Source organism: Ammospiza nelsoni, chromosome 8, assembly GCF_027579445.1.
Source record: "Ammospiza nelsoni isolate bAmmNel1 chromosome 8, bAmmNel1.pri, whole genome shotgun sequence".
Lineage (NCBI taxonomy): Eukaryota > Metazoa > Chordata > Aves > Passeriformes > Passerellidae > Ammospiza > Ammospiza nelsoni.
The window spans coordinates 17987471-18014963 of NC_080640.1; the positions used below are offsets into that span (position 1 = coordinate 17987471).

The window sequence follows — 27493 nt, forward strand, 5'->3', positions numbered from 1 at the left end:
CTTATATGATACTGTACATATTGTCATGGAAATTGTCCTCATTTCCCCCGAGCACACTTTAAATAACTCGAACAGCAGTGCTAATGAGCAGAAAGATATCTGCAATCCCCACCGTGCAACTTGACATACTTTATCCCACTCTGAATTCCCTTTGCTCATCTCTGAGCATTTCAAAGATCTGGTATAATAATTTGCTTTCTCTCTTTGGTCCGTTCATTTTGCTCTTAGCACTTGATAATAAAAGGTCAGCTTTGGCTGAAACCTCAGTGTTGCAGGCATGCCGTTTTTTACTGCCAAATATCTTAAGAAAAGCAAGTGTCTCCGAAAGGGTAAGTCATTATATTTTTGATGTGTTTAGTGTTGTCTGTTTTGCTTTAAATCACAGTAAAGGATTTATTTTGAATTAACAAGCAGTGGGAATGGATCTATTCATGCTGCCTGTCGTTTAGCACTGGGGGTTTTGTTAGGCTGTGTGCAGTTGTGGTTCAAGATACAGTGTATGTTATTATCTTGCATTTTACATTCAGAAAAGCCGACTAAGCGAGAGGATGTTTAACTCTTTAAACATGGAGCATGTGTTTTGCATGGGGTTGGAATCCCTGATGCAGAAGAAAACAGCAACAAAGAATATGTGTGTTTGTTTTTACAGATAAGTTTGGGTAGGCAGCTGAGTAATGGTCCACTATTTTTTGTCTCTTTTGTGCAGAAGGAACATTTTATTTTCAATCTACACTGAAATAATAAAATAAATGATACTTAGTGAAGGAACAGCACATTTTGTCTTAGCATTTCTCCTCTGTAGGGGTACCTGAGTGCATGACTCCACTGAGATTTTTCAGCTTGCTGTTATGAGATTCACTTTGTGAATTGCTGTGTGGGCTTATTCAGGAAATACTGATTTTTCTCCAGGTGCATACAAAACTCTTCATGAGAGCAATCTGTCTCTAGCATTGTAGAAATTGACAGTGTAGTAAAGTCCCAATACACACATTGATTGTAAATTATTTTCTTCTCTTTGCATGTGTCTTCATTGTGACATTTGTTGTTTAGCCAGCAGTCCAGAAGCAGGGTTTGCATAAAAACAAATGGCAGTGATTTCGTGTGTCTGGGACATGCATTAGTTCCACAGGATCTGAGGAATCTGACTTACTCACCTGGATAATTTTATATATATTACATGGCATTTATGAATGTTGGTGTTTACTTAATAAGTGCATTTCTCAAATTCCTTGTTTGCATATTAATTTTTTCTAAGGGATACATGCAAATGGGAATTGTATAGGTTTTCATCACTGGTGTACAGATGAGGAAAATGTTTTGGAAAAAAGTTAAAGAAAACAAATTTGCATTAGTTTTTTGTTTTCTTCTGGGTTGCTATTTTAAAATAGGATTGTACAAGAATGTAGCAGTTGAGATGTGATAATTTAGTTAAGCTGACCTGTAGATGGTGGTTCCAACTATTTGGTATTTTGTTGAGTGAAATGTGTACACATGTACACAAATTTACAGAATAATTCAGAAATTCCTAAGGACAGAATCATCTCAGTAAAACTTCTTTTAAAAAGTGTTATAACTGGATTATTAATTTGATTGTGACAAATTAGTTTTTGGAGTTTTGTCATACATGTGTACATATAAATGCCACTTTGCAAGGTGGCATAGGATGATTTTTGTTCATGTCCTGGGGGCACCCAGCTGTCCAGGGCTTCGTTCCCTTCTGGTATGGGCCACAGTAGCAATGTGTTTCTAGGCAGGGGCTGGGGAAAGGTGCCTGCTCTACCTGTGTGTGCATTGCAGGGAGGGGCTGGCGGTGCAGCCAGGACAGGTAAGGCTTTGAGAGAGGACTGAGGGATGCTCAGGGAGCAGCTGCCAGTTGTACTCTCAGTGAGTCACTACCAACAGGAAAACTGTCAGCCAACTGAACTGAGGGTGTTCCCTTTTGGAGCCTGTTTCTGCCAAAAGCTATGTGATCTGCAAAATCCACCAAACTGTCCAGAACATCTCCTGAATCAGGCTCGCTGGCAGGGCAGGGACTCCTGATTCCTTCTGGTGCCCTCTCTGCTCTGTGCTACCTTTTCTCTTCTTGCTTCCAGGACAGTGTGGGAAGGGCAGTGCTAAATCAGTGTGTGTCTGAGTGGGAAATGCTGAGGTAGCTGAGCTTCTCCATGAGCTGTTCAGTGTCAGTGTGTCACTGATCTTGCTTTGAAGAAGCTGGACTCCTGACAGCTTTTGAGCCACTTTCCATCCAGTTACTTAAGGCAATCCCCTTTAACTCCCTTTCAGAAAGCACTTCATTTGCAGAGGGTTTTACTGTCATCTGAGTAAGGACATCCTTCCCAGTAAGTAAATGTGGTTGTTCAAAGGCGCTAAATGATTAGAGTGCCCTAGGCATAGCATCAAAATGTGGTTGCATAAAAACTGTAGCAGCCACAGGCTCCAGTGGTTCTGACCTTGCTGTTCTCTCTGTCTCTGAACAGGGAAGGAGCAAACCATCAGGAGGAGTGAGATTAGTGTATGATCTGTGGTATTTTTGCCAAAGGTTCAGATGGTCTAGGGACAGAAGCTGGGCTATGGACAAGTTCATGGCCAAATGGGAAACAAAACTCCCAGGTAAATGCTCCTGGTTCAGCCTTGAGAGGGAACTGGCCTAGATTAATACAAGAAGTGGTCAGCAGAGATGGGAACTGGAAGCTGATTCTCCAAAGCCTGAAATTCCAGGAAGTGCAGGATTTTGTGGCTTAGCTCTTTTATACCAGTTTGTAGCTGAAGCCTGTTTCTTTCCAAGTGAGATGTATTCTCACAATGCACCATTTTATCTCCTCACTAGTATTCCAGGCCAGGCCACACTGTGTTTTGAATTAATTCTCTACTTGTTTTTGTGGAAGCTGCAAGAGTTTCCAGACATGCCTGAAAGGAAACACCCAAGGCAGAGTAATGTTCTCTCTTGCTGTATATCCCTTGCTATGCAGGCTGTTGGGCCTGTGGAGAATTCCTGTAGGTCTCATTTGGTCACACAGCCTTATCCTACTCATGCCCTCTGTTACACATGCAGCAATGACAGATTCTGGACTCTAAAATTCCTTTATTTTTCCCTATTATCACTTTAACCTCAATCAAACTCCTATCAGTTACATCCACACACACACCTTATTTAAGGCATCAAAACAATGAAACTATTTATTAACCTCTGCAGCCTGTTGTCAAAACCTTCCATTTTCTCGTGTCTTTTTCCAATATTTTTTTTTGTTTTCTTTGGCCATTTCCTGAGCACTGGCTCAATACTATTCAAAACTGAGCTATAAAATGTCATATAGTCATATTGGCCTCTGATCTGGCAAGTCATTGTCAATTTTGCACTTATGTCTTCATTTCTAGTGGGCAAAAAAGAAAGTTTCAGCTTCAGGAAAGCCTTTTCCACTTTAATTCAAAAGAATTTAATAATGAATGTTTTATTGCCAAGTGGTCCCTACTTTTCTGCAGCTGTAGATTTACAGGACTTCAAAGCTGGATGATTAAGGTGCAGTTTTAGTTTGTAGCCAGGCAAGCCAAACAACCTAAACTTCAAAGGAGGGGAGTGTGCTTTAATGTTGTGGGCTCACCCTTTGTGCTCAGCAAATGGAACTGCTGGGGAAAATGCCATGTGCATCAGACAAGTGATGTGGCTGCCACTCCTGGGAGCGAGGGGGGCAGCTGGCTGCTGCCTGGGAAGAGCAGCCCGTGCCCAGAAACCTCAGGATATTTGATGGCTGACAGTTAGGGAATTTTTGCATGATGTCGGCCTACAAGACTTTCAGCTTTGCTTTCAGTATTCTTAAAGGTTCTGTCTCTGGGGACCTCCAAGGCTGGTGGGGCTAATGGCAGGATTAGAGCCTGAGCTCTGTTACCTCTTCTGTTTCAGTTTGTCTGTGCCTGATTCTTTCCTCTGCTGGTGTGCTCACAGGGTGGATGGTTTTATACTCATTATGAAAGTTGAGAAATGCTGTCCTGGCAAAAGGAAGCATTCACTCCATACAACACTATGATTTGAGGGGAATAAGGTAGAGGATTGGAAATAAGGATGTTCTGCATCTATGGCAGTCATGTTGAAAAGGGGCCACTGTGATTTTGCCTTTTTTTTTTTTAATACCCTATGCAGTTAGCCCAATCATATATCTCCAGTTTGATATAGCAGGGTTAGCAGAGAGAAAAAAGGAGCTTAGATAGATCCATCATTAGATGGACCTGGAAATTGTGGTGGTATGTGACTTTCCTTTCAACTCTGAAGCCCAAGCAATGTGACCCTAACCCTTTGTATTTTATCAAACTCTTTATTGCACTTACCTGGTAGATGCTCCAGTTCAGCAAGTAGAACAAAAGCCTCATGATGAGGCAGAAAAAGGCCTGGATAATTCTTACTTCTTGAACTGATGTGTTATTTACTAGGACTGTTTCCTTGACCAGAAATCAGTCTTAAAAATCCCTACAAATGAATTCATTCCATAGGCTTGGGATGCAGCAAGGTGCAAGCATGCGATGGTGATACCCTGAGGTGGTATCTGAGATCAAAGCAAGGTGCTTGGGTGTAGAGGATGAGTCCACAAACAGTCTGGATCCTGACTGTACACTTGACTGTTTTGAGTTGTTGGAGCCCTCAGGAAATGGTGTGCTGGACTCCATGGGCTGGGAGATAGGAAAGGAGCTGGCAGGACACCGCAGAGTCATGTCTGTCGCTCAGTAAATGACTCGCAAAGCCATGTGGCTCTGGTGCCAATCTCCCTCATCAGAACTGAAATCTGAGTGGAACTGGGGCTTTATCCCATCAGTATCTAGGCTTCTGTGGGATCTGGGCCACTGTCTCCACAGGGCTCTGGCATTCAGCAGCCAGAGGGGCCAGTGCTGCCAGGGATGGTAGTGCTCTAGAGGCAGAGCTGGCCAGCGCTGTGCTGCTCTCAGTGACCCACGTGCACTCTGTGGCAGAGCAGTGACTCCAGCTCACCAGTTAAAGCTCTCCAGAGAGAGGAGGTGCCAGGCAACCTCTGGAGCTGCTGAGCGAAGGAGCAGCTTTCTGAGACACAGTACACTCCTAATTTCCTATGTGGCTTTCCCTTTTTGAGAGCGCTGCTTTGGTGAGAGAATGGCCTCCTTTCCTCTCCTGTCCTGTGCTGGGAGAACAAGCTTCATGCTGTTCAGCTCTTTTCCTTTCATTCTTTGCTCTCTGCTTTCTAGGGCTGGCCTTGACTTTGCAGTTCCACACAACCAACCCTCTAAACAGTATTCCTTGCTTTGTGAGAATCCATGTCTGATTAATCTGGGTGCCTGGATGTGGTGGCTGTGTTTTTCATTCTGACTCTGCTAGCTGATTGCCAGTGTCATACTGGAAATCATTGATTGTCTCTCTATCTCAGTTCTGCACTGGTATGTAGGATTTTGTCATTGTGGCATTCTAAGCATTTTTTTTGTTTTTTGTTAAATACAGACAAGGCATCTTTCTCACAGATGCACAATATAACCTGGGAAAGTAGTTTCAGTCTCTGTGGCTGTTCTCCCAGAACACTTATATTTAATTCTATGTGAAAAGCATATTCCAACAATGGAGAATATTTTTTTAGCTACTTGAATTTATTTGTTAATAGCTAAAGCATACACTGAAAACATCACTTTTGCTTTCATATACTTATGATTGGTTTGCAGTTACTGTTGTGTGACTATTCTATATTTGAAAAAGGCCATCCAAGATGTGCTGGATGTTTTTAATTGGACAGAACAGTAACAGAACTGGACTGCATGAAGTTCATCTTAGGATAAGGAGTATGGTATAAAGAGTTCTTTCTAGTGTTGGCTTCCTGAGAACCAGCCTTCCTCATATTTAGACTCATAGACAGGAGTAGAATATCTACAAACAGGAGCATTTGAGGTTTACAAGTGCTGGACTGTGCATTTAGAAATATGCCCCTTCATTATGATCATTACAAGCATGTAGTGCTTTCACAATTAGGCATCCGGATCACCTAACTGGTGATCTTAAATTAAACAAGAGAATTAAAACCTCTCTGGAAGGCTGGAGAAGCTGTGTGTGTTTGACAAGTGCTTGCAGATTTGCTTCAGAGACCATGGACTGAGTTTTCACTAGAGGTAAAAGGCAGAAACCAGGCTTTGAAGACAATAGTTTGCTGCTGTCTTGGGTTTCTGCTTTCAAAGTATGAACCATTTAAATAAAGAACCTGATACATTGGAACCTCCTGTGTCTTTAATGCTAGAACACTGAAACTGGCTGTGGTCACAAGCCATACAAGTTTATAGCCCTTTTATTTTTCCCTGTGTTTTAGATTTATATCCCCTTTTAGGGACTTTCAAACTCATCTGATTGCTCTTAATTTAAAAAATGTAGAAGGGAAGAGTAGGGAGCACTTGCTATGGTCCCCTCATTCCTTCTGTAGCCTGACTGGGGCCCTGACAAATCATGAAGCCATCAGTAATTTTTTTTCCCAGCCTTGCAGACCATTAACCCAAATGGTTCTTCGATTTCCGAACCGTGTCCTCCCAGCCCCGTGTTCCACAGCTCACTCTACATCCATAATTCATTATTTGCAAAGCTGCTGTTTTAATGCAATATTAAAGAGGCAGCAGCTCAGCAGGTGTCCCCAAGGTAAGGCCGGCTGCATGCTGCTGGCAGCAGCTGCTGCCTTCAGGCTTATCAAGATTTCTTTGTTTTGAAACGGAAGCTGGAAGGATTTTTAATACGTGTCCTGTCATTGGCTGAGCAGATCCTGCTTTCTGGCTGTTATTCTGCCTTTGACTACAAAGACAAATTCTTATAACACATTCTGCCTGCAATGGCTGCATACAGTTCTGTGCCCTGGAGAAAGGAGCAGGGGAGGAGAGAGAGGAGGCTCACAAGGCAGATATGTGTGCCCTGTTTCCTCCTTGCATTTTTCTTAGTGGACCAGCCAGGTTCAGTGAATCTGTGCAGCAGCCCAACATTTGTCAGCATTTTCAAAATGGGCTTTATGCTTCTATAAGCATAAAAATAAACAAATTTATTGCCTATAGAGGGCATTCCAAATAGTGAGAGCGATATTCTGCTGGTCTCATGCAAATTCTAGTTCTCTGTGGCCTAAATCTGTGTAATTAGTTTTAATTTATGTTGTTCATACCACTGGTAGAATCTGCTCAAATAGCAATGCTGGCATTTCCATTTAAGTAGTATATCACAACAAGCATTGAGCAAGGCTTTTTGGTTCTTTGGAATAAGAACTTCAGCTTCTGTATTTGAACATCATAAAATGCATTGATGGCTGGGTTTCCCCGGAGTATGTGGGTCTTAAAATGGCCATATGTAAACTGCATGTGCAATGTTTCTTGCTCTGGGGATAACTGGGGTGTAGTTACAGAGTTTGGCTGCCCAGTGTGGTCGTCCATGCGGCAAATATGCTCTCACATCAGGAGGAAGTTGCTTTATTATACTTGGTTGCTGTACATACCTGTGTTAGCCTTCAGGACTTTTGGGGCAGGTTCCTGTAAGTTGTAATGTCTGCTGAGCGTTTGCCTCCTTTCTGTACTCCTTTGTGGAAATTCTTTTATTTTCCCTTGTTAATAAAGGGGCCCAGCTTTTTTCACTGCCCAGCCTGGAGTCCTTTAGCCACCCAGAGTTGTGTTCTGAGTGACAAGTGTGTACTTCCCACGTTTTCCCAAGGAGGTTGTTGTGACAGTGAAGAATGCTGCATGCTACAGTCATGCTTAGAAGATTTATTGGTCTCTCAGTGCTTAGCCAGATACAGGAGGAGGCTGCTGTAAAACTGTTAGTCTGTGCAAACTGTAACAAGGCTGCAGACTTGATCAGAATATCCCTGAGCTCCTAAGTTTGTATGTGGATCAGCAGAACTTCCATCTGCATTGTCTCATCATTAGCATTGGCAAGGGTTTCCTCAAACTTGTCAACGTTTTGCCAAAGGCCTACAGTATATATGCTTTGGCATTTCAGTCCTTTTTCTGTGTTAATGTGACAAATAGCTTCGTTTTTTGTAAAAACAAAGTCTGCAACTGTTGAGTCCTTAATGATAGTCCATTAATTTGCTGCTGCCAAAACTGTGCTTGTAAAGCTTCAGTTACTTTACTAAAGAAGATAATAATGTTTGTAATTGGTTGGCTTGAATTTCTGCAGTACTCTGTATTCAGTCTACAGAGAATCAGTCTTTACAGGCCCAGCTAGAAGCTCTGGCATCTGCAGCCTAGGCTTTACCAGTGGATGGCTTCTTTTCCATTCTCCTTAGCTCAAGGCTCAGAGCATTGGCTAAGATGGGAGACTTGTAGTCTTTTAAAAATACAGTGAGGATGTCTTTGGTTTCATGGTGGATTAAGTGCAGGAGAAAGAAAAAATAGGCATATGAGGGGCAAGGTGGCGGGAGAAGGTGATTGTAGGGAGGGAGATGCATTCAGAAGGCATGACCCACTTCATTCCTGTCATGGAGCAGACCTGGCAAATGTGAGCATAACAGTTCAGAAAGGGTGCAGAAGTTGGATATGAAATTATTTTAAAAATACATAAGAATTAACTATTCTGATGTTATAGTAAGTAATTTCTTGTCAGAACATAAAATTTTTGTCAACTTTTGGTTTAGGTGTCAAAGATTTGAAGGAATTTATGAGAATTAGAAAATTACTTGTGGTTGCATGGTAATGAATAAAAATTATCCAGTCATTTTCATTCAGATTTTTCAAAGCATGAAGTATCATCATCTTGGGTCAGGAAGGAATTTCCTCCCTTATAATAGCATGTAAACATAACCACAGTTGGAATACATAATTTGATACATTCTTCAGAAGTGTTGAGCACTTGCTGCTTTGGAGAACCATGTGGAACCATATGGCCTGTTTTACACTGTGCTACTATTTTCTTAGTCTTTCATACATATATTTGTAGTTTCTTTTTTGTACCCTCAAATTAAGTTGACTTAATTTAGATGCCTCCTGCCTTGTAGGGACAGACACACAGCTCCTGCCAGGTGGCCTGAAATGCCTCCTTGTGAGTGTGTGGCTTCTGCTGGTCTGAGAAGTAATTCATTCCCTCATTTCAAATCAGAGGTCAGCAAAATAACTGTAGGCACATAGTCCAGGCAGTTCCACACCATCACCATAAAGGTCTGGGCTCATTGTAACCCTCTGGGTCTGAAATTTGCTGAGGAAAGGCAGTGAGGGTTTGTTTTATGGAATGGAAGAAAGGAGGGTAAGGGAAAGCAGCCTGCTGTTGGTATGAGGCTGTCAGTAGAATGTGCTGGGGAAAAAAAAAGTATTGCTCCCCCTTGCCATCACCAGGTCTTCTTCCATGAGGGGATGAAATTATTTCATTCTCCCTTGCCCCGCCAGCACACCTGTAGAGAGGGGTAGAAGTTTTTTGATATTGGTATTTAATTCCAATATTTTGTCATTCTAACATGGACAGATGATGAAGTGAACAGCTCCCTGAGAGCTGGTGACATGTCAGACAGATTCTGAAGGAAAGATTTGTGAGTTCTGAAGCACAACTGTGTGTGAATGGAAGAAGATGAACTGCAACTATGCCCAGGCTCCCAACACTTTCAGATTCTTTTCCATTGGGAACTCTGGCAAGGAAAGCAGTATTAGCATTGGCGGAGGCAGCCCTATACCCTAAATTTGTCTGCTCTGTCAATAGGTACTGCTGTAAGAGGCAGTAAAAGTGCCCTTGCACAGTGAGAGCTCCACCTAAGGGGCCTCTGATATGATGCAGGCTTTGAATTGAACATGCTCAATCTCCACAGCAACCTCCTATCAGGAATCATTATTTGAGTCAAGAGCCAGAAGAATTTAAAGCATTCTAACTCCTGAGGCATCTTTGGATGTGATTAGAATATTGGTACTCTGGAATTCTCACTTGGGATGAAACACGCAAATCATCACAAAGGTGGTGTCATGCAGCTCCTAGGAACTGCTGGTGTAGTAGTTGTTGCTCATGTTAATTATTGCTGATTGACTCCCCTTTGCAATCCTCCTTGCTGGCCTCCTAAACTAGCTGTGACCATATTGCAAACTTTTCATCCCTTGCTGCTAGCTGGTAGAAGCTGATAACAAAGCAGTTAAAATACAACTTGTTTATAGGGATACTGTATGGCTTTGGGGGCACATTTCACAAGCTCCTGAAACCCTGTATTTGGGGAGGCAGTGTGACCATTGTTAATGTCTGTTCCTTTCATGGAGCAAAGTAGCAGTGGGCAGAAGGGGGAGGGATTGGTGCCTGGGCTGTGCTGGTACGAGGGAGATGCTGTGTCCTTGAAAAAAATGTACTTAGTTGCATGTTATGCTGGGCTCATCTGAACTCTAAATATTGGGCTGCTGCAGTAGAAGTGGCCTTTCCTCCACTGTGAGTCACTTCAGCCCCTGAGCTGTACCTCGTGTCCACAGTGAGCAGCACATCCCAGGCAGCGCAGTGGTACTCTCTTGTCTAAAATTGCAAATAACTGGAAACAGGGAGATGTGAGAGCATGGGTGTACTTGTACCATAAATATGTTTTTAATGCCAGAAATATAACTTAAGAATGACTGTGCCTTTTTTATTGAAACTTTGAGAAGTTCAGACAAGGGCAGATAAAGAACATTAAGGAAAAATCAGCTCAATTAGACTCATTACACAGCACTGAACTCATGTAAGCAGGTTTTACAAGCAGAAGTTCAAGGTGAAGCTTGTGTGCAATTCTACTTACTTTTTCTTGAAGAGTGCTTGAAGTTATTTTTCTCTCTTCCTCTTACCTTGCATCATTTTTTTCCTGCTTGCTGTGGTTCCTGGAGTGTGACATCACTTTGCTAGCATTTGGCCTACCTGGAATATGGGCTCTGTTTATTTCCAAGCATTGCTTTATTTGAAGTGGTTGGTAGTCTTAAGCAGTTCTTCACTTTAATTAATAGATAAAAGTCTAGAGTTATAAGGTCACATGCTTTATCAAGAAAGACATCTGCAGGCAGGAGAGTCAAGCTAACCAGACACAGGTTTTATGTATAACAGGTCAAAGATTTAGTTTAATCTCATTTCTTTCATATAGTTTCAGTAATCCTACACTTGAAACTGACAACTGACACAGATCACTACCCTTAGGTTTATATGGGGTTTCTGTAGGCCATGAACCAGTACAGAGAAACTTCATTAGTGACTCAGTTCATGTTAAATCTTGTCAGATGTTTTTGCATAAGAAACCACAGCTCTGAGGTCTCATCTCTTTGTTGGTGCATTTTTAAAGCAGTTTAATGGCTTCTGAAACCACAGAAGGCATGGGAGGGGAGAAGAGATCACAGGGCTTTTGGATTGCTTAATAGATGGCAGTGGCTTTAGAATGTTTGCAGGCTTTTACTTTATTCTCTGGGATGAGGTCTAAAATATGGTATCAAAAAACCATTTACAGACTCATCAAAATCCTCTGCAGTGATTTTGACTTGGAAAATTTGATCAAATTCTTCTTGGAGCTACCAAGGAACTTGGTGAAATAAAAAGTGCTTAAGGAAATTATAAATTTAATATTTGACTGAGTAGTCAATGAGATTTTAGTGCATGCTTGTAAATCCTGCCCTACGAAAATGTGAATTGTGTCAGTTTGAGCTGAACTTCCTCATTACAATAAAGGGTATTTAAGATTTCCTTTTTCTCATTGACACAACCAAATGAATGTTGAATGCCAAAATCCCTCTAAGCTCCTTTCACAACTGTGGAAATGAAGCACCTTTCACCTACAAAGGTGTCTGTTTCTTTAGAAAAAAATGTGATTATGTTGTCCATTGGAACTGTGACACAGTGAATGTATTTTGATTCAAAGCTTGTTTCTTTCATTTGCACTCCACATGATACTAAATCCTTGTGCCTTGTTTTTTCTTAGTTTTGTAAGCCTTTTCCAATACCATCATGCATCAGCTCCAAATCAGCTTCCAACTCATATATTCCATATATAAATAGATGGGTGGGTGGGGATAGATGGACAGATACAAAAAAAAATATCATAGCAAACACACATCACTGTTTACTGTACTGTTTAATTCCTCACAAATCATACCCCTCCTGGGAAACCCCCAGTTTTCCTTGGTTTTTATCTTACTCCTTGTCTACTTCAAATTTTACTTGCTGTTTTTTCTGTTCTCAGGCAGCCTAAATGGACCATTTCCAGATGAGTTTCATATTCACAGAAAATTTCTCCTTTTATTAAATAATAATTCAGAAAAAAAAAAAGCAGAGAAGTTTAAACTGATGCTGGTGGCAGGTTAGCCCAGGATTCAGCTGTAATAGACAGGCTCTATCTCCAGCACTCAGCCTCATGGAAACCTTTGGCTGGGGTAGAAAGTGCTCAGGGTAGAGGTTCAACATTAGCTGGAATCAAAGGTAAGAAGACTGAAGAAATGAAATTAGGTTTCAAGTGTCTAATCAAAGCATTCTTAATGAACTTTTGCTTGCTCATTGATATTTCTTTAGTCTCTTGATCCAAAGATCAAGATTGGTTTTCTTTGGGTTTTTTTCCCTGCTGTGCAAAGAAAGACTCCCTCTAACAGAGCTGCCATCATTCTTGACAGAATTCATCTCCTGATTTTTCACCTTCTTTCATTATCAGGGTGATCTTTGAGCCCCGAATTCTGATACTCACCTTAAAGTCAATCACAAAGACCAGGTCAGGGAAGATGAATCATGGCAGTTGTTCTTTTTGGCAGTGAGTGCTGGTTTTTGACCATTTGTCAAGACCTTTGTTGCTGCTTGTCTGCAGCCAGAGGCTTCCTGTCACTACATGCTGCAGCTCTGAGGGCAGACACGGCAGCTGGGCCGTGTTCCCACCAGGCACCCTCCCCATCCCACCCGGAGCTGCTGCTCAGCCCCCCCTGGAACCGCTGCTGACAGCGCTGCTGTCTGCACCAAAGCCCTGCAACCAGCCAACACACACTGCAACCAGCCAACACACACTGCAACCAGCCAACAAACACTGCAACCAGCCAACAAACACTGCAACCAGCCAACACACACTGCAACCAGCCAACAAACACTGCAACCAGCCAACACACACTGCAACCAGCCAACACACACTGCAACCAGCCAACACACACTGCAACCAGCCAACAAACACTGCAACCAGCCAACACACACTGCAACCAGCCAACACACACTGCAACCAGCCACCAAACACTGCAACCAGCCAACACACACTGCAACCAGCCAACAAACACTGCAACCAACCAACAAACACTGCAACCAGCCAACACACACTGCAACCAGCCACCAAACACTGCAACCAGCCAACAAACACTGCAACCAGCCAACAAACACTGCAACCAGCCAACAAACACTGCAACCAGCCAACACACACTGCCAACACCCAACACACACTGCCAACCCCCAACAAACTCTGCAACCACCCAACAAACACTGCCACCAGCCACCAAACACTGCCACCAGCCACCAAACACTGCCACCAGCCACCAAACACTGCAACCAGCCAACACACACTGCAACCAGCCACCAAACACTGCAACCAGCCACCAAACACTGCAACCAGCCAACACACACTGCCAACACCCAATTAACACTGCCAACCCCCAACAAACTCTGCAACCAGCCACCAAACACTGCAACCAGCCACCAAACACTGCAGCCAGCCACCAAACACTGCAACCAGCCAACACACACTGCCAACACCCAACAAACACTGCCAACCCCCAACAAACTCTGCAACCACCCAACAAACTCTGCAACCCCCCACCAAACACTGCCAACACCCACCAAACACTGCCAACACCCACCAAACACTGCAACCACCCAACAAACACTGCCACCACCCAACAAACTCTGCAACCACCCACCAAACACTGCCAACACCCTCCAAACACTGCCAACACCCACCAAACACTGCAACCAGCCACCAAATACTGCAACCAGCCAACAAACACTGCAAACACCCAACAAACACTGCAAACACAAACGGGGCAGTGTGTACACCTACACAAGCTACTGCAGTGGGTAACTTCTCATGTAAGCACAATACACAAGCACATCAGTAAGAGGAATGATGTAAGAAATGGATGAAAGGCAAACCAGAGGGAGGAGGTGGAAGTAAGAGAAGTTGCCGAAGCAAAGAAAGAAGATGCCAACTTCAGAACTCAACAACAGCTGTGCTTGAGAATATGAAAGTTCCTCCTTTTACATGCAATGGGGCAGTCTCATCCCCCATGCAGAAGTCCAGTCCTGTTCCCTCTGAATTTCTTTTCCATACGGACAAAGGGAATCTAAGGCTTGGCTTCACAAGTGATCTTAAGAAGGTTAAGCTTGAGTGAATGAGGTTCAAGGCAAACAAAAAAATTCAAGCTTTTCCTCATTGGAAAGGGGTGTATGAAGGCAGAGATGCAGCCTGTCTGTTGCAGTTCTTTGAACAGGAATATAGGGCAGGACAAGTGTAAGAAAATGGTACCTTTTGTTCTACATGTTCCAGTGAATGCTTACGTGTCTAAGGATGGTCAAAAAAAGAATTTTCAGTAAATAGGGCCTTGAAGAGTAGATGGTGACCCCTGCTGCTGCTGCAGCACCCCATCTCACCTTTAGCAAGATTTAGTCTCAGTGTTTTTGGACTTGACCTTCCCTTTTGTGGGGCATGGGGGGAAAGCTGAAAGGAGGATCATATCTAAGGATTGGGAGGCAGACATTACTCTGAGGTGGCTGCTGCCATTGTCAGGTCATGGCTCCCAGGCCACATGAAATGAAGGAAACATGAGTGGAGGCAGAGGACAGCAGTTCTGCTAGCTTGAGTTAGTCTGGTCCTGGAGAGGAGAGAGCATTTGTGCACTGCAGCTGGGGCCTGGAGCTAAACTGCTCCCTCAGGGAAAGGTACCTACCAGGGTGGGTAAAGCACTTTGGCAAAGGTACCTTGGGGCAGGGGCAGCAAAGCATTCAAGTCAGCTGGGACCTGCAGCCCTTTTGACGGGGAGCACAACCAAACAGGTCTCTTAATCCTTCTAGGCTCTTACATGCGCTGTGTATGCTGACAGGGCTGCCATCACCTTTCCCACTCTTCAGGCTGTTTGTTTTCTGTACACTGGATGAGAGGAAAAACAAGCTGCCAACTTGCTTTGTGGATAAGGATGGAATCCAGTGCATCCTGTCCAGCATTCACAGCGAGGCTGCAGCAGGCAGCTGAATACAGGGTCCCCTGGTCATAGGCTAATGCTAAAGCAGTGGACTCTTCATCCCCAGAGTTAAGCCCCCTGTTCCTGCCACATCTTTTGACACACTTGCACTCTGTTTGTGTTTGCAGACAGTTTTATTTTGTCTTTAGTCTGGAGATTAAAGTAGCTTTGAGCAAAAGGACTGGAATGTCTGCCCATGGCAATCCTGAGCTACTCAGGGTTTGTCTCTGAGGCCCAGTCCTGTTCATATGGGAGCTTGATTAAAGATGAGTGAGAAAGGGATGGAGCTCCCTTAGTGGCAGAGAAGAGCTGAATTCAGTAGCTGAATATGAACTTCATCCTGCTGTGAGAGGCAAAACTAAAATTCTGTCTCCAAGGGTTTCTGGGCAGGAAGCTTTGAAATTGTTTTCTAAGACAATCCCTAAAGTCTAGTGTGTTTGAATTGATGGAGTGTTGTGTTTCCAATTCAAACCTGAAATCCATGATAGGATCCTGCTTTGTGTCTGAGCCCATAAAAGAAATAATCTGTAAATTTCAGGTAAAATTCTAGACTTCAAAGAAGTTTCTTGTGACATTGTTTCCTTGGGTTCTTTGTTTGTGGAGGTTGTTGGGTAGTTTTTTTTTTGTTGTTGTTGTTGTTTTTAAGAAGTTCTAGGTGTTCAAATTGACTGTTTCTCATTCTTGTGACTACCAATGCTGAAAAGCTGTTGGATGTCACAACAATCTAGAGAGATATGTGTCTGAACTCTGCCTTTAAAAACCCCTAATTTTTCTGCTTGATGCCTCAAGGATGTGGTGGAAGTAACCTGCCAAGTGTACAAAGAAATATGAGTAAAATGTTGCTAAAAAGAAAAATGTTTACAGGTGGGTCTCCATGCTCTGCCACTGGATAGTCACATTATGCTAACATAAGCAATTCCGAAGTGCTTATTTCTTTTTTCTAAACTGGCCTTCATGTGTGGAGTTGCTTTCATTTGCTTGTACTTACATGTCTAGCACTACTGACTCTCCCACAGGCAGATTGTGGGGTCATGGCCTTGCTCCTATTTCAAGTTACAGTGGGGAAAGCCAAACATGGAGGAACTATATGTAGTCTTTGGCAGAATCTCAGGTCTGGTGTGTACAGAAATCTGTTTTTCCCATCCAGTTTTTGCTATTTGCAGACACAAATAGAAGTATAAATGTTTTTATATTTTTCCCCTAAATGCTTGCATGAAAACTGTCTCTGAAGGTTTGGAAAGCAGCTGGCTGGTCCAAAGTAGCATCTTAGGGGAAGGGGAGTTGTAGTCAGCTGGTACAGTAATTCCTTGGGAAGATGCTGATGCCAGTTTTGCAGAAGTCCAGTAAATCATCATCCTCTGCCTATTGTGCTTCTTATAGCAATCTTTGTACGGGTTAGTGCAGCTAATTCCACTGAAATTACAGTTTTTGATCAATTCTAAGACAAGCTTCTGGTCTCTTATTGCCCTTCATGGCTTGGGTGGGCAAGATCTCAGCTGATCCCTTTAAACTTAAGAACAAGATGTATTTTAGTCTTGACCAAACTCAGTCGTTTGCTGGTGGTGGGTGGGACCCATACAGTAAATGTCTTTTTGAGGCTGTTTTTTTCCTTTGAGGAATGATGGCCTAACTTGAGTTCAGGCCACCTATGTGCCAAATGCCACATCCTGAAACCCATTTCTGATGTGTATTGAGGGCTGTGGAAAGCCCCTTTCAATTGTATCTCCTATGAAACATTTGATTATGGGAAAGGGTGTGTCAGCAGGTCAGCTGGGCAAGGTGCAAGAATTCGACTTCACAACCTCTGCATTCACCATGAGGCTGAGTATGCTGGTAAAAAAAATTTAGCAGTGACAGGAATTCCACAGGCTGCGGTTCCCTGCACAGGCAGTTTTGTATGCAGAGGATGAAGCATGTCATCCCTGCAGAGGACGATGGGGGGACATTGATCTGTTCAGATGCCTGCACCTAGCCTTGAGCTACAGAGCTGTGCTCTCATATACCTTAAGGAATATGAATAATTCAGTAAATCAAAAAACAGGAGACTGTCCAAGAGGATTTGGGCACATGTGGGGAAAAAGCATCATGGCTTTTGTTTCTTAAGCTGCACAGCTAGTCCCTGGTGGCTGCTGTTTCTCCTCTTTACTGAAAGACTGCCTCAGTTTCCCAGTTAAGTGAATTGCTTCTCGGAGAACCACAAAATACTTCCCAAAGCATCTCATTTTACCACTTCTGCTTTGCAAATCAATAAATGTTCCACGAGTGTGTCAAGGCAAGAAAACAATTAATAGCAAGAAAAAGTACTTCCTTGGCTTGCAGGCAGCTCCCAGCTTGCTTCTTTCCCCAGATTAGCGAGGATTTAAGAAGCACATGTTCTGTGTATGCTAAATCAGCTCTGCAGAAACCACAGCATACCGTCATTCTGCCCTTATCTCTGAATTCCAGGGGCAGGCAATCTCAGCTGCTCAGCACAGGCTGGCAGCCTCAGCCTGCCAGGAGGTGCTGAGAGCCATGAAAGCGTGGAAATGGCAGTGACACAGGGCTCAGATGTTATCTGCACAGCACAGCCAAAGGCAGTTTCCATGGTGATGGGGAAGCTCCAGGCTGCTGGGGATGCAGCTGCTGAGTTGGACAGGACCAGCAGCCTTTTCATACAGAGGCTCGTCTAATAAGGCTTTTATGTGTTTATGTGGCACTCGCTAGGTTGTATCCAGCTCTGGAACATAAAATGAAGGGTGAGGGGAAGATTTAAATTGTTGGAGTGAGTGCTGACCTAAAAATGAAACTGGAAAAGCAAGGTCAAAATGTTTCGAGTATTGAAGTATCCACAAGGGACAGGTTTTTGTGACAGCTTGAGTGAATTTGATATTCTGGTCAGTGCTTTTCTGCACACCAACATTAATAGCTCCTAAAATTCTTACATCAAGTGGAAGAGTCAGAATCATATCCCCAGCTCTTAACTTTCTTCTAAATTGGATCCAAAGTCAGAATGGGTCTCTTTCTCTGTATTGAGACTATAAATATCCCAGAGACTTGGGGAAAGTGGATGATCTTGTGACTTCTACATTTGAAGCATTTTAAAATATTTTACACTCCACTTGGTCCCTCTTTTGGATAAAAATCTCTCAATACCTCAGCACAGGTATGTGCAATTAATTTCTTAATTTTCCTATAGAGTCTTACGGCCTGTGCTTTTACTTTTCTTATTGCTGACACAGTAGATACAACATCTCCAGGTTTCCCACACTGGAAATGCATAATTTGCACTTCTGCTTTGATCTTTTGTCAACCTGTGCTCTGTGGGTGCCACAGCACATCTGCAGGAATTGTCTGTAAACTTGCTCAATTAAAGTAGTAATTTAATTATTTTGACTGAGATTTTTGGCAGTGTTAAACTTTGGTTGCTCTCTTTTAAACAAGATGCTAAAAGAGATTTGTGTTCTGTCTTTCAGGTGGCGCAGGGGACCGGGAAAAGATGCCTGCCAATCATGAGGCTTTCCTGCTCATGGCTAATTCCCAGAATGAAATGGAAGATTGGGTGAAAGCCATCCGACGGGTTATATGGGCTCCATTTGGTGGAGGTATTGCAAATAGCTCACATGCACATAAATTAAAACATTTGCCTCAAGGTAAAGCATATTCTTGTGATACTAGGATATGTGTTACACTGTAAAATCATTGAGATGTCTAGATAAGCTCCTGACTGTCTGAAGTGTTTTGAAGCAAGGGATGGGGTTGATTTTTTAATTTTTTTTTTGTAGGGGATGGACAGGAGTGAAAGGGGAGTGCACATCCACAGTGTATAACTATCTCAGAAAGGGGTGGTAGTAACAAACATACTACTGTCAGTATTCAATTCTTTACAGCAAAATATTCAGCGGACCTTATGGGAATGAAGAATTCTGTCCTGTTATCTCAATTTTCTTCCATAAGGCAGATGCCCATCTTGACCATCCATACAGCCAGAAACAGCAAAACTTTAATTAAATTAATATAGGGCCCAGCTGGGAAGGCAAAGCTTCCACTGGCTTCACTGGGATGTAGCCTGAGGAAGAAGAAGGTCAGGCTGAGTGAACACCTGTAGGGTAATACAGCTGTTGACAATCCCTGTAGTTAAAATGAACAAAACATCCAGATTTTCATTGTTGATATTCTACCACAATCTTCGAATTCTCAAGTCAGTAGACTAGGTAGGAGTTGTTTTCCTGGTTTTGCATAGAACAAGGACTCACAGATGTCTTTTTCTGGGTTTGGTGTTGGTGACAGCTGCTGCTGGCCTGGTACTGGACACTGCTTTGAAGTGGCTTGGGTACTGCTGATAGAGTGCATGCAGAGTGATATCATGTGCAGACAGTCCTGTCAGCCTCTTGTGAGAGGTACAGATAAAAAAGTGACAGATAAGGGTTAGGTAATACAATTACTCCTGCTGAAATGAAGTTACTACTTTTCCTGGATCTAGGGGGGAAAAAGTGACCTTGATGTACTAAGACCTAGTGTTTGTTAATAACTTTTGTCCTGGGTTTGGGGTTTTTTTGGTGTTTTTTTTTTTTTTTTTCAAGTGACTCTTGAAATTTGGGTTCTCTGGTAGCAGCACTTGGTTTGTCTGGAGGAGATACGATCTCTACTGATACTGATGCAGTTCTTTCCAAGGTCCTCTTTTCACTTAGCAGAGAAGATGTAGGTGCAAAAGTTAGCTTGTGTCTGATCTGAAGTTAGGTGTGATGCTGTTGTGCTGTGGGCAGAAAAAGCCCTCTTTGCTAGTAGAAAACTGTGCTACCAGAGTTTCTCCTCAAACATGAGGATGTGCTTCTTCTGCTTCCCTTCTGAATTCCAGTCCACACTGAAGGGTCTTTTAGACTGAGGTCAGTGCAGATCCTCCATCAGAAGTCTCAGACTCTCAGAGCTGGTATTTCTGGAGCTGTTTGTAGTTGATGTAATGGTGTGTATTTTATAACTTTGCAATGTGCATTCAAGAGATACTCTGAGGAAAAAGGAGAAATTCAGTAATGACAAAGGGTGCACTCTCTAGTAATAGCCATCTTTAGGGCATGATATTGTCAGCACTGCTGGTATCAGTGCAAATTTGACTTTGTGTTTTGCTTGCGTTTTGTCCGTCTCTTGAAGTAGTTTCAAAACAAATATCTTCAAGTATTAAAATAATAAATAATTAAAAATCATAATATTTTATGAAGCATGAAAATGGCATAAAGGTAGTGATGGATTTCCTGGTTTTTTTTTTTTTGTTTGTTTCCTTATGGGACTAGTATTGTCCTGATTAATTGGCTAATTTTCTTTACATTTGAATTTCTCTGCAAAGCAGTCAAATAATATTTTGGTCTTTTCTTTAAATGAAGCACATACTCTCACATTGATTCCAGGAACTGGAGCCTTATGAGGCATCAAAAAATATTAAATAATGAGAATGTGAAAGCCAGGCAGCACAGGGGAGATTAGTGCAGGGGGAAATACAGGAGCTTCTGTTTGTTGCTATTTTCACATCCTGCAGACTAGATGTGGTTCAGTGATCAAAGTCAGTAAAGGCTGCTCTGGCTGTTGGTGAGAGCCAGCTTAAGCACTGTAGAAGGGAAACACTGGAGTTTGCAGAGTTGGAAAGAATTGCAGTTGTGTATCAATGTTTTTTCTCTATCTGTGGATAAAAACTGGCCAAGGACATGGGTACATGCTGGGCAGTCAGTCTGGCCTGAGCTCTCTGCCCTAACACTCAAATACTTAGCCTGAAGCTAGCTTGACCGTGCCTGCTTTGCAGTCCAAGCCGCAAGAGCAGATCCTTTCGTTGTGGCCACTTCTCTGAGCTGGCCAAGCACCAGCTCCTGTCAGGAGGGGTCTCCTGCCCCCCAGCAGCTGTGTCCCACCACGCTGCCTTCTGCTGGCACTGGTGCTGTGAGTTGTGCCATAGGAAACGACCTGGGGAAGATGAGTTTGTAGGTAGACTGATTCCTTGGCCTTTCCAACAATGAAGCTGCAGCGCCAGTAATTCCACTGGGGATACACGATGGCGTGGAGAGGGGCAGGCTGCTTCATTCTGCCTGCAACCCACACATAAATTGGCTTAAAGAAACCACTGAGGAGCTGCATCCTCAGTTTCTTTGCATTTCAGAAAGAATGCGTGGGAATGCCAGTGACTGGGAAACAGTAAAGATATTCAAACTGTTGTTCCCAATGTTTTTTAGCCAATTTGGGGAAATGATCAAACTTACACCTTCTCCATCATAATCAGAGCAGGACAGTTTCTCTGAGTGAAATTCCAGCTTAACTCAAATTTGGGAGGAGAATAAACATAGCTGTCTCTGTTTTAATGGAATAATTTGAACTCTGCTTTGCCATCACCACTATTTGAAAGCTAAGTCTTATCTATCAACACTTTTTAATATATTAAGCTAAAGGGAGGAGTTAAAAAGCAGGCTTTATTATTAATATGTAAATATCCAGCCCTGGAGAAGGTTGATATGGTGTAAAAATGAATTATGCCAAGATAAAAGGAGTGGCTTAACCACACTTTAATCTTTGCTGATGTATTGAAGAAACATAAATAAAAAAGGGTTGAGGGTACCTTCTTATGTTGATGAGTGCTTATGAACTGTGCTTAAAGGTGAACAGCAAAGGTTTCTTAAAATAAAACAGAAAACTGCCCAAAGCAGCTGAGGTTCACAAATTACTGATTGAAGACACAGTCAGATTTAAAAGCTGTATGGAATGCGTTCTTTGAAATACTCTTCAAATGTGGCCTTAAAATAAAATTGTCGAGTTCCTAAGTCTTTTGAAGAAGAGCTGTCTTGTTTATAGGGAAAATAATTTCTAACAAGTTTCCTTGAGTTTTAGGCTCCTGAATTCCTGGGTCTAGTACATCTCATTTAGAGCAGAAGATTGTGTAAACTGAGATTTGAGAGTACTCCATACATTTTGATTGTCGTTAAGAAAGAAGTTTGTCACAGTGACTTGATAAAAGTGAGTTTTGGAGCACATTCTGACAGAGGATGATTCAAACTGGTTTTTATGATCCTTCATACCTCTGTGATTAATTTTGCTCCATGTTTGTACCACTAAAAGCTTATCTGGAGAGTCCTTCTGTGTCCTCCAGTCATGCTGTTCAGTGAGTGCTCATTAATGTGAAGGGCAGGCACAGTGCCACAGTGCTAAATCAAAGGGTTTGTGGCCATAGCCTTGGGTGAGAATGACCCTGCACTTGCTCTCTCAAGCTGGATTGGAAGTTTTTGATGTGTCTGGGGGAGAGAGAGGAGGTCTTGGTCTGTACAAGTGTGGTGGGACTGTACTTCCAGTCTGAGGAGGTACAGCCACTGCAGAGAAGTTCCTTTCCATGTGCCTTCCTCATTTCTGTCTTACATCAGCTGTAAAGCAGAGTTTGTCTAGGACTGAATTTCTGGCCATGAGAGACAAAACCTAAACTTTTTGGTGCCTGAGTTGAATGCCAGGTGGCATAATTCTCTCACAGCTCAGCACAGCATGGGGACAGAATCATTCTGTGTTAATCTTGATTTATGTTTGTGTTTGTTTTGTTTTGTTTACATATTCTGTCTTGCCATGAGCAGTTCCTTGCTTCTCTGCCAGAAATGCATGTCTCAGCCCCTTTCTTTCTCCATTACTTTATCCTAATTTCTCCTCCTCTTCATCCCAAGCTTTCATCAGTTACTTGTGATGGAGGGGAGGTGAAGCAGTTGGAAGGGATGTGTTTCCCCTTAGGCAAATATGAAGAGCTTTACCCTGTGACAAAGTAATTGTGTTGCCAGAGCTTCATGAATAATTTTTTTTTATTCAGGAGGAATAGTCCCTGTAAAACTGGTGGGGTCTGAAGAGATGTCCATTGAGGAAGCTGTTCTACTGTCACTAATTCCAGACACCTTTCCCATATAGATAAACCATGATGTGTGCATTCTTATTCTTCTGCCAGCAAAGTCTAGGGTTTTTGGGAATCAGGACCCTGTGAAATTGTCTTGTATTAGGGGAGAGCTGAAAGATGTGGGACAAGGTGTCTGAGGTGTAATTTAATTCCTGGCTCCATGTCCTAATGCGTGATGGAAGATTAACTCTGCATGGGGCTAATTAGGAATCCTGCTTTTGATGAGTAAATATCTTTGAGATAACATCTGCATGAGAGCAAACATGACTGTTTTGAAGGGCCAGATATTGATATTACATGCAAATCCACCAGGATGCCAAACTATTTAGGAGCTAGGGTACAACATTAAGTTTTTGGAGTCTTGAGTTTTAATTTTTTCCACCTGTAAGATGGGAATTTTACAGTAAGAGCCATGTCAGTGAATTTAAAATGCTAAAATACCACTGAAGAGGTAATGAAGAGGAGGAGGGATTTGGCTTCTGTTATTTGCCCAGTCTGAAGACAAAGATGTGATTTCTACTCCCTTGTTTGCTGGGTCCCACAGGGTGACAGCCTCAAGAAGGATTCCTGGCTGGGTCAGGAGGAGCCGCTTCAGGAGGTGTCAGGGTGGGCTTCCCCTGGCCAGGCTGCCCCAGGTGTGTGGGGAGTGGCACTGGGTGTTTGTTGTGCCTGATACCTGCTGTTATCTCTGCCCTGAGACAGCTGGCGCCTGATGCAGCTTATCAGTGTTTGCTCCTGCTGCTGTCTGATGCTGGGAGATGGGCCCAGCCAGGGCAAGAGGAAGAGAAGGATGATGGGGGTTATGGGGTCAGTACCTGCCCAGGACCAGGGGATGCCCGAGTCAGCTCAGATGTGAGGAGCTGCTGGGTTAGCCTTGCCCCCAGGCAAAAGTGTCACAAATGGTACACAAATGGTAGATGTGGAAACTAAGATAGAGTAACTAAAGTAAGCTGGCAGTGGATCCTGCTGCCAGAACTGTTTACAACAGAGAATGTTTTAAGATCTGTTTCTGAGGCCTGATTAAGTTCTTTTTTTTTTTTTTTTTTCTGATGTATCTCTGTCAGATATATCTGGGGCTTCTATTACTGCTTTATGACCAACATATTTTTACCATCCTGTTACAGCCTTGAGGTAGGGAAACACAATTGTCCTAATTTTTTGTTAAGGAGGGATCTGAAATATTGAGCAATCAGATGATTTGCCTGAGGTGACAGTGACTGTCTGTAAAAGAACCACTCTGATGGCATTGTTCTGCAAGGCTCATAGAAATATTCCACCCATGGACCTTGACTATAGGGATATGTTTGGAAAAATGCCATGGGGTATGATGCTGAAGAGAAGAGGGAACCAGGAGATCTGGTGGATTTTCAAGGGTTACTTCCTTCAATCTCAAGAATCCTCTTGCCTGGGCAGGAAACTGAGCAAAGGTGGCAGAGGTCTGCATGGTTGAACAAGATGCTTGTGACAAAGCTCATTAGCTAAAAAGGAAGCATAGAAGTAGAAGCAGGGACAGGTGACCTAAGAGGAGGAGTAGAGAGAAATTGCTGAGCTTGTAGGAGTGGACTTGGGAAGGCTAAAGCAATCTGGAGTTGGATCTGGCAAGGGATGTGAAGGGCAGTGCTGGGGCCAGGACTGTTTAACAGCCTTGTCAATGACCTGGATAGTGGGGCAGAGTACACCCTCAGCAAGCTTGCAGATGATCTTGGGAGGACTGATTGGTGCATCAGATGATTGTGACAACATTTAGAGGGGTCCTGATAGGCTGAAGGAAGGAATGAACAGGAACCTGATGAAGTTCAACAGAGAGTAATGCAAAGTCCTGCACCTACAGATGATGAACGTAGGCAGCAGCACATATGGGGAGCTGACTGACTGGAAAGCAGCTTTGCAGAGAAGAACTGGGATGCTCTTGAACAAGTTGAATGCGAGCCAGCAATGCACCCTTGTGGCCAGCAAATTCCTGGGCTGCTTTAGGAGGAGCCTTGCCAGCAGGTTCAGCAATGTGAGCCTTCACCTCAGCACTAGTAATTGAACATCTTCTGTTCTTTGTCCAGTTCTGGTCTGCCTGAGACCAGAAGGCCATGGGATCACTGGAGTGAGTCAAGTGAGAGGTCACTAAAATGATTAAAGGATTGTGCAAGAACATGCTTAGAGAAGCTGAAGAGGTTTGGATTGTTTAACCTGAAGAAGAGAAGGGTCAGAGTGGTTCTTATCAAGGATGATGTATAGTGTGTAAGTATTTCATGGAAGAGTCTAAAACTAGAATCAAAACTAAAGCATGTCAAGGTTTTCCTTACTGACTTTTAAAGATCTTACCTTTAGAAGTCAGATCCTGCTCCCCTGCTCCTTGCATGTGTTTCACCTCTAAAGCTGCTGGTCCAACACTCTCAGTGATGGTCAGTGCTGGTGCCCAGGCTGGGCTGGGCTCTGAGTGGAGACTGTGCTTGGTCATCCCAGAGCAGGAATGGGTGTTCTTGGAGTGCTGTATCAGAGCTCATTGAAGGTTAGAGATTGCCTGAGGTATTTCTGATGAAGTTTGACTTGGATAAACATCCATGTGTTTGGTGTGCATCCTGTCTGCATCTCAATGAATGGCTGTGCTTAGGTTATCAACCCTGGGATATGGGGAGGCTTGGGATATGGAAAAGCTTCAGGACATAAGAAAGCCATGTCTGGCTTTCTGAATGGATCAAAGTACCTAATGTGCTAAACGTTGGCTATGAATGGGGATCTCAGTCCCTGCCAGGTTCCAGGATGGCCAGAAATCCAGGTGAGTAATTTTATTCCATACTAGAGGTTTCAGACTCCATGATCCTTTCATTTGAACCCACAGCTGGGATCCATCTCTACTGATAAGACACTGGTAGCAACAATTACACTATGTCATAACTCTTTTTTACTTACCAACACCCAGAAGTTTTGTAAAGCTTTTCTGTGCAGTGGGGGCATCACCAAGAGCACCGCTTGGAAAAGGTGACCTGCTGATCGAGTGCTTTCTACAGACATAGCTTCAGACAGTCATTTAGAAGCTGTCCTTTAAACATAGAGAGACATATGTAAGAGTCAATAAGTAAAAAATTCTGTAAAATATGATTTTAGGATGTGGGGAGAAAGAAGTTGTCTAGGGCACATTGGTCCAGATCACTGCTTGATAAAAAGCGTTTGTTGCTGCTCTTGCTTTTTTGTTCTCTAAATGCCTTTGCCTTTCTTTAGAGAGAAATAGAGCAATAAACACAGGGGTTGGCTCTGGGTTCAGAATGCTGTGGTTAAGTGATATTTAGGTCTGTTTATAATCTTTTCTCTGTGAGCACAGTTACAATCTCAGTTTGGAGCACAAACTGGTCAGTCCATCACTGGGTAATTTATAGTGCTGCTTAGTCAGTTCCTTTGCTGGCATATTTTAGAGAGATGGGAAGGCACATCACACAGGTTAACAAGAATCTACTGTGGTAGAAAGGTGAGCATAGCTATTTGCAAATCTTTAACCCAGAGTGAGCTGTTTTATCAGTCAGTAAACAGAAGCCTGTTTACCCTCAAAAGATTTAATTTCCCCTGTAAGGGTTGAGACCCCAGCACAGAGCTGGTGAGGGGTGTGGGGACATAATTTTGGTTTGGGAAGGATCTGACCAAAGTGCTTGGAGAGGGAGGAAATGGGAAAATTTCTGTACAGAAGATATTAGTGCTGAAGTTTTTCCTGCTGGGTTCAGCTCTATGACTGATCACCTGTTACCAGTTCACTGCCAGTTTTCAGCAGATAAAAGATGTTCAAGTGCCCAGGTTTACCTGGGTTAAAAAATTAGTCTGTACAAGGTTCAACCTTCTTGTAAAATAGGGAACTTCGGCTATGGCTCTAACTTTGATACTAGGCCCTTTGTGTTCAAATAAAGCAATTTCCTAGATTTGAGATCCCTCAGATCTGCTTGAGTGTACCTGTATATTAGCTAATCCTCTAATTCAGCATCTAAAAATACACACACCCCATGGGCACTTGCTGGAGCTGTGCAAGCCAAGTTTGCTCACAGTCAGAGATGAGGAGAAATCCTCTGAGTTCATGCAGGTTCACCACTCCTGTCTGTTGCAACCAGACCCAAGATTGAATTTCACCTGAGTTAGACGCCAAGCCTGAAACATACCTGGATTTTCAGGGGTTGTGGGAGCTGTAGTGAGCTTTCCAGCCAATCTCAAGGCTTGTAGTGATGTGTAAAGGCAGGGTGCTATCTTCTGTTCTGGTACCTGCAAGAGAATAACTGCAACAGTGCCAGCTCAGGAGAGCAGGGCTGGGGCTCTCTCCCTGCAATGACACTGGGAAAGAAAACCTCCAGCTCCCCTGCAGCAGGTTTGTGGGAGATGTAATGTCTGAACAATTTTATAAACCTAAGCTGTTTCTTAGAAAATGAGAGCTGCTAAACTTTTCTGCAGTTAAAGAACTTCATACCAGTGTGGGAAGAGGGAGTTCAGTCTCCATTACCCATTCTCTCCTTGGCA

The 27493-nt window shown here is 43.1% G+C and overlaps 1 protein-coding gene across 1 annotated transcript in view; it reads left to right on the top strand.

The window, feature by feature from the left end:
* The first annotated feature begins 277 nt into the window (after positions 1–277).
* ARHGAP22 (Rho GTPase activating protein 22) overlaps positions 278–27493 on the top strand; it is a 52103-nt gene continuing 24887 nt past the window's right edge. Inside the window, exons 1-2 of the mRNA XM_059477653.1 lie at positions 278–329; positions 18585–18761. Coding sequence (XP_059333636.1) covers positions 278–329; positions 18585–18761 — 229 coding nt within the window. The remainder of the gene's footprint in view (positions 330–18584; positions 18762–27493) is intronic.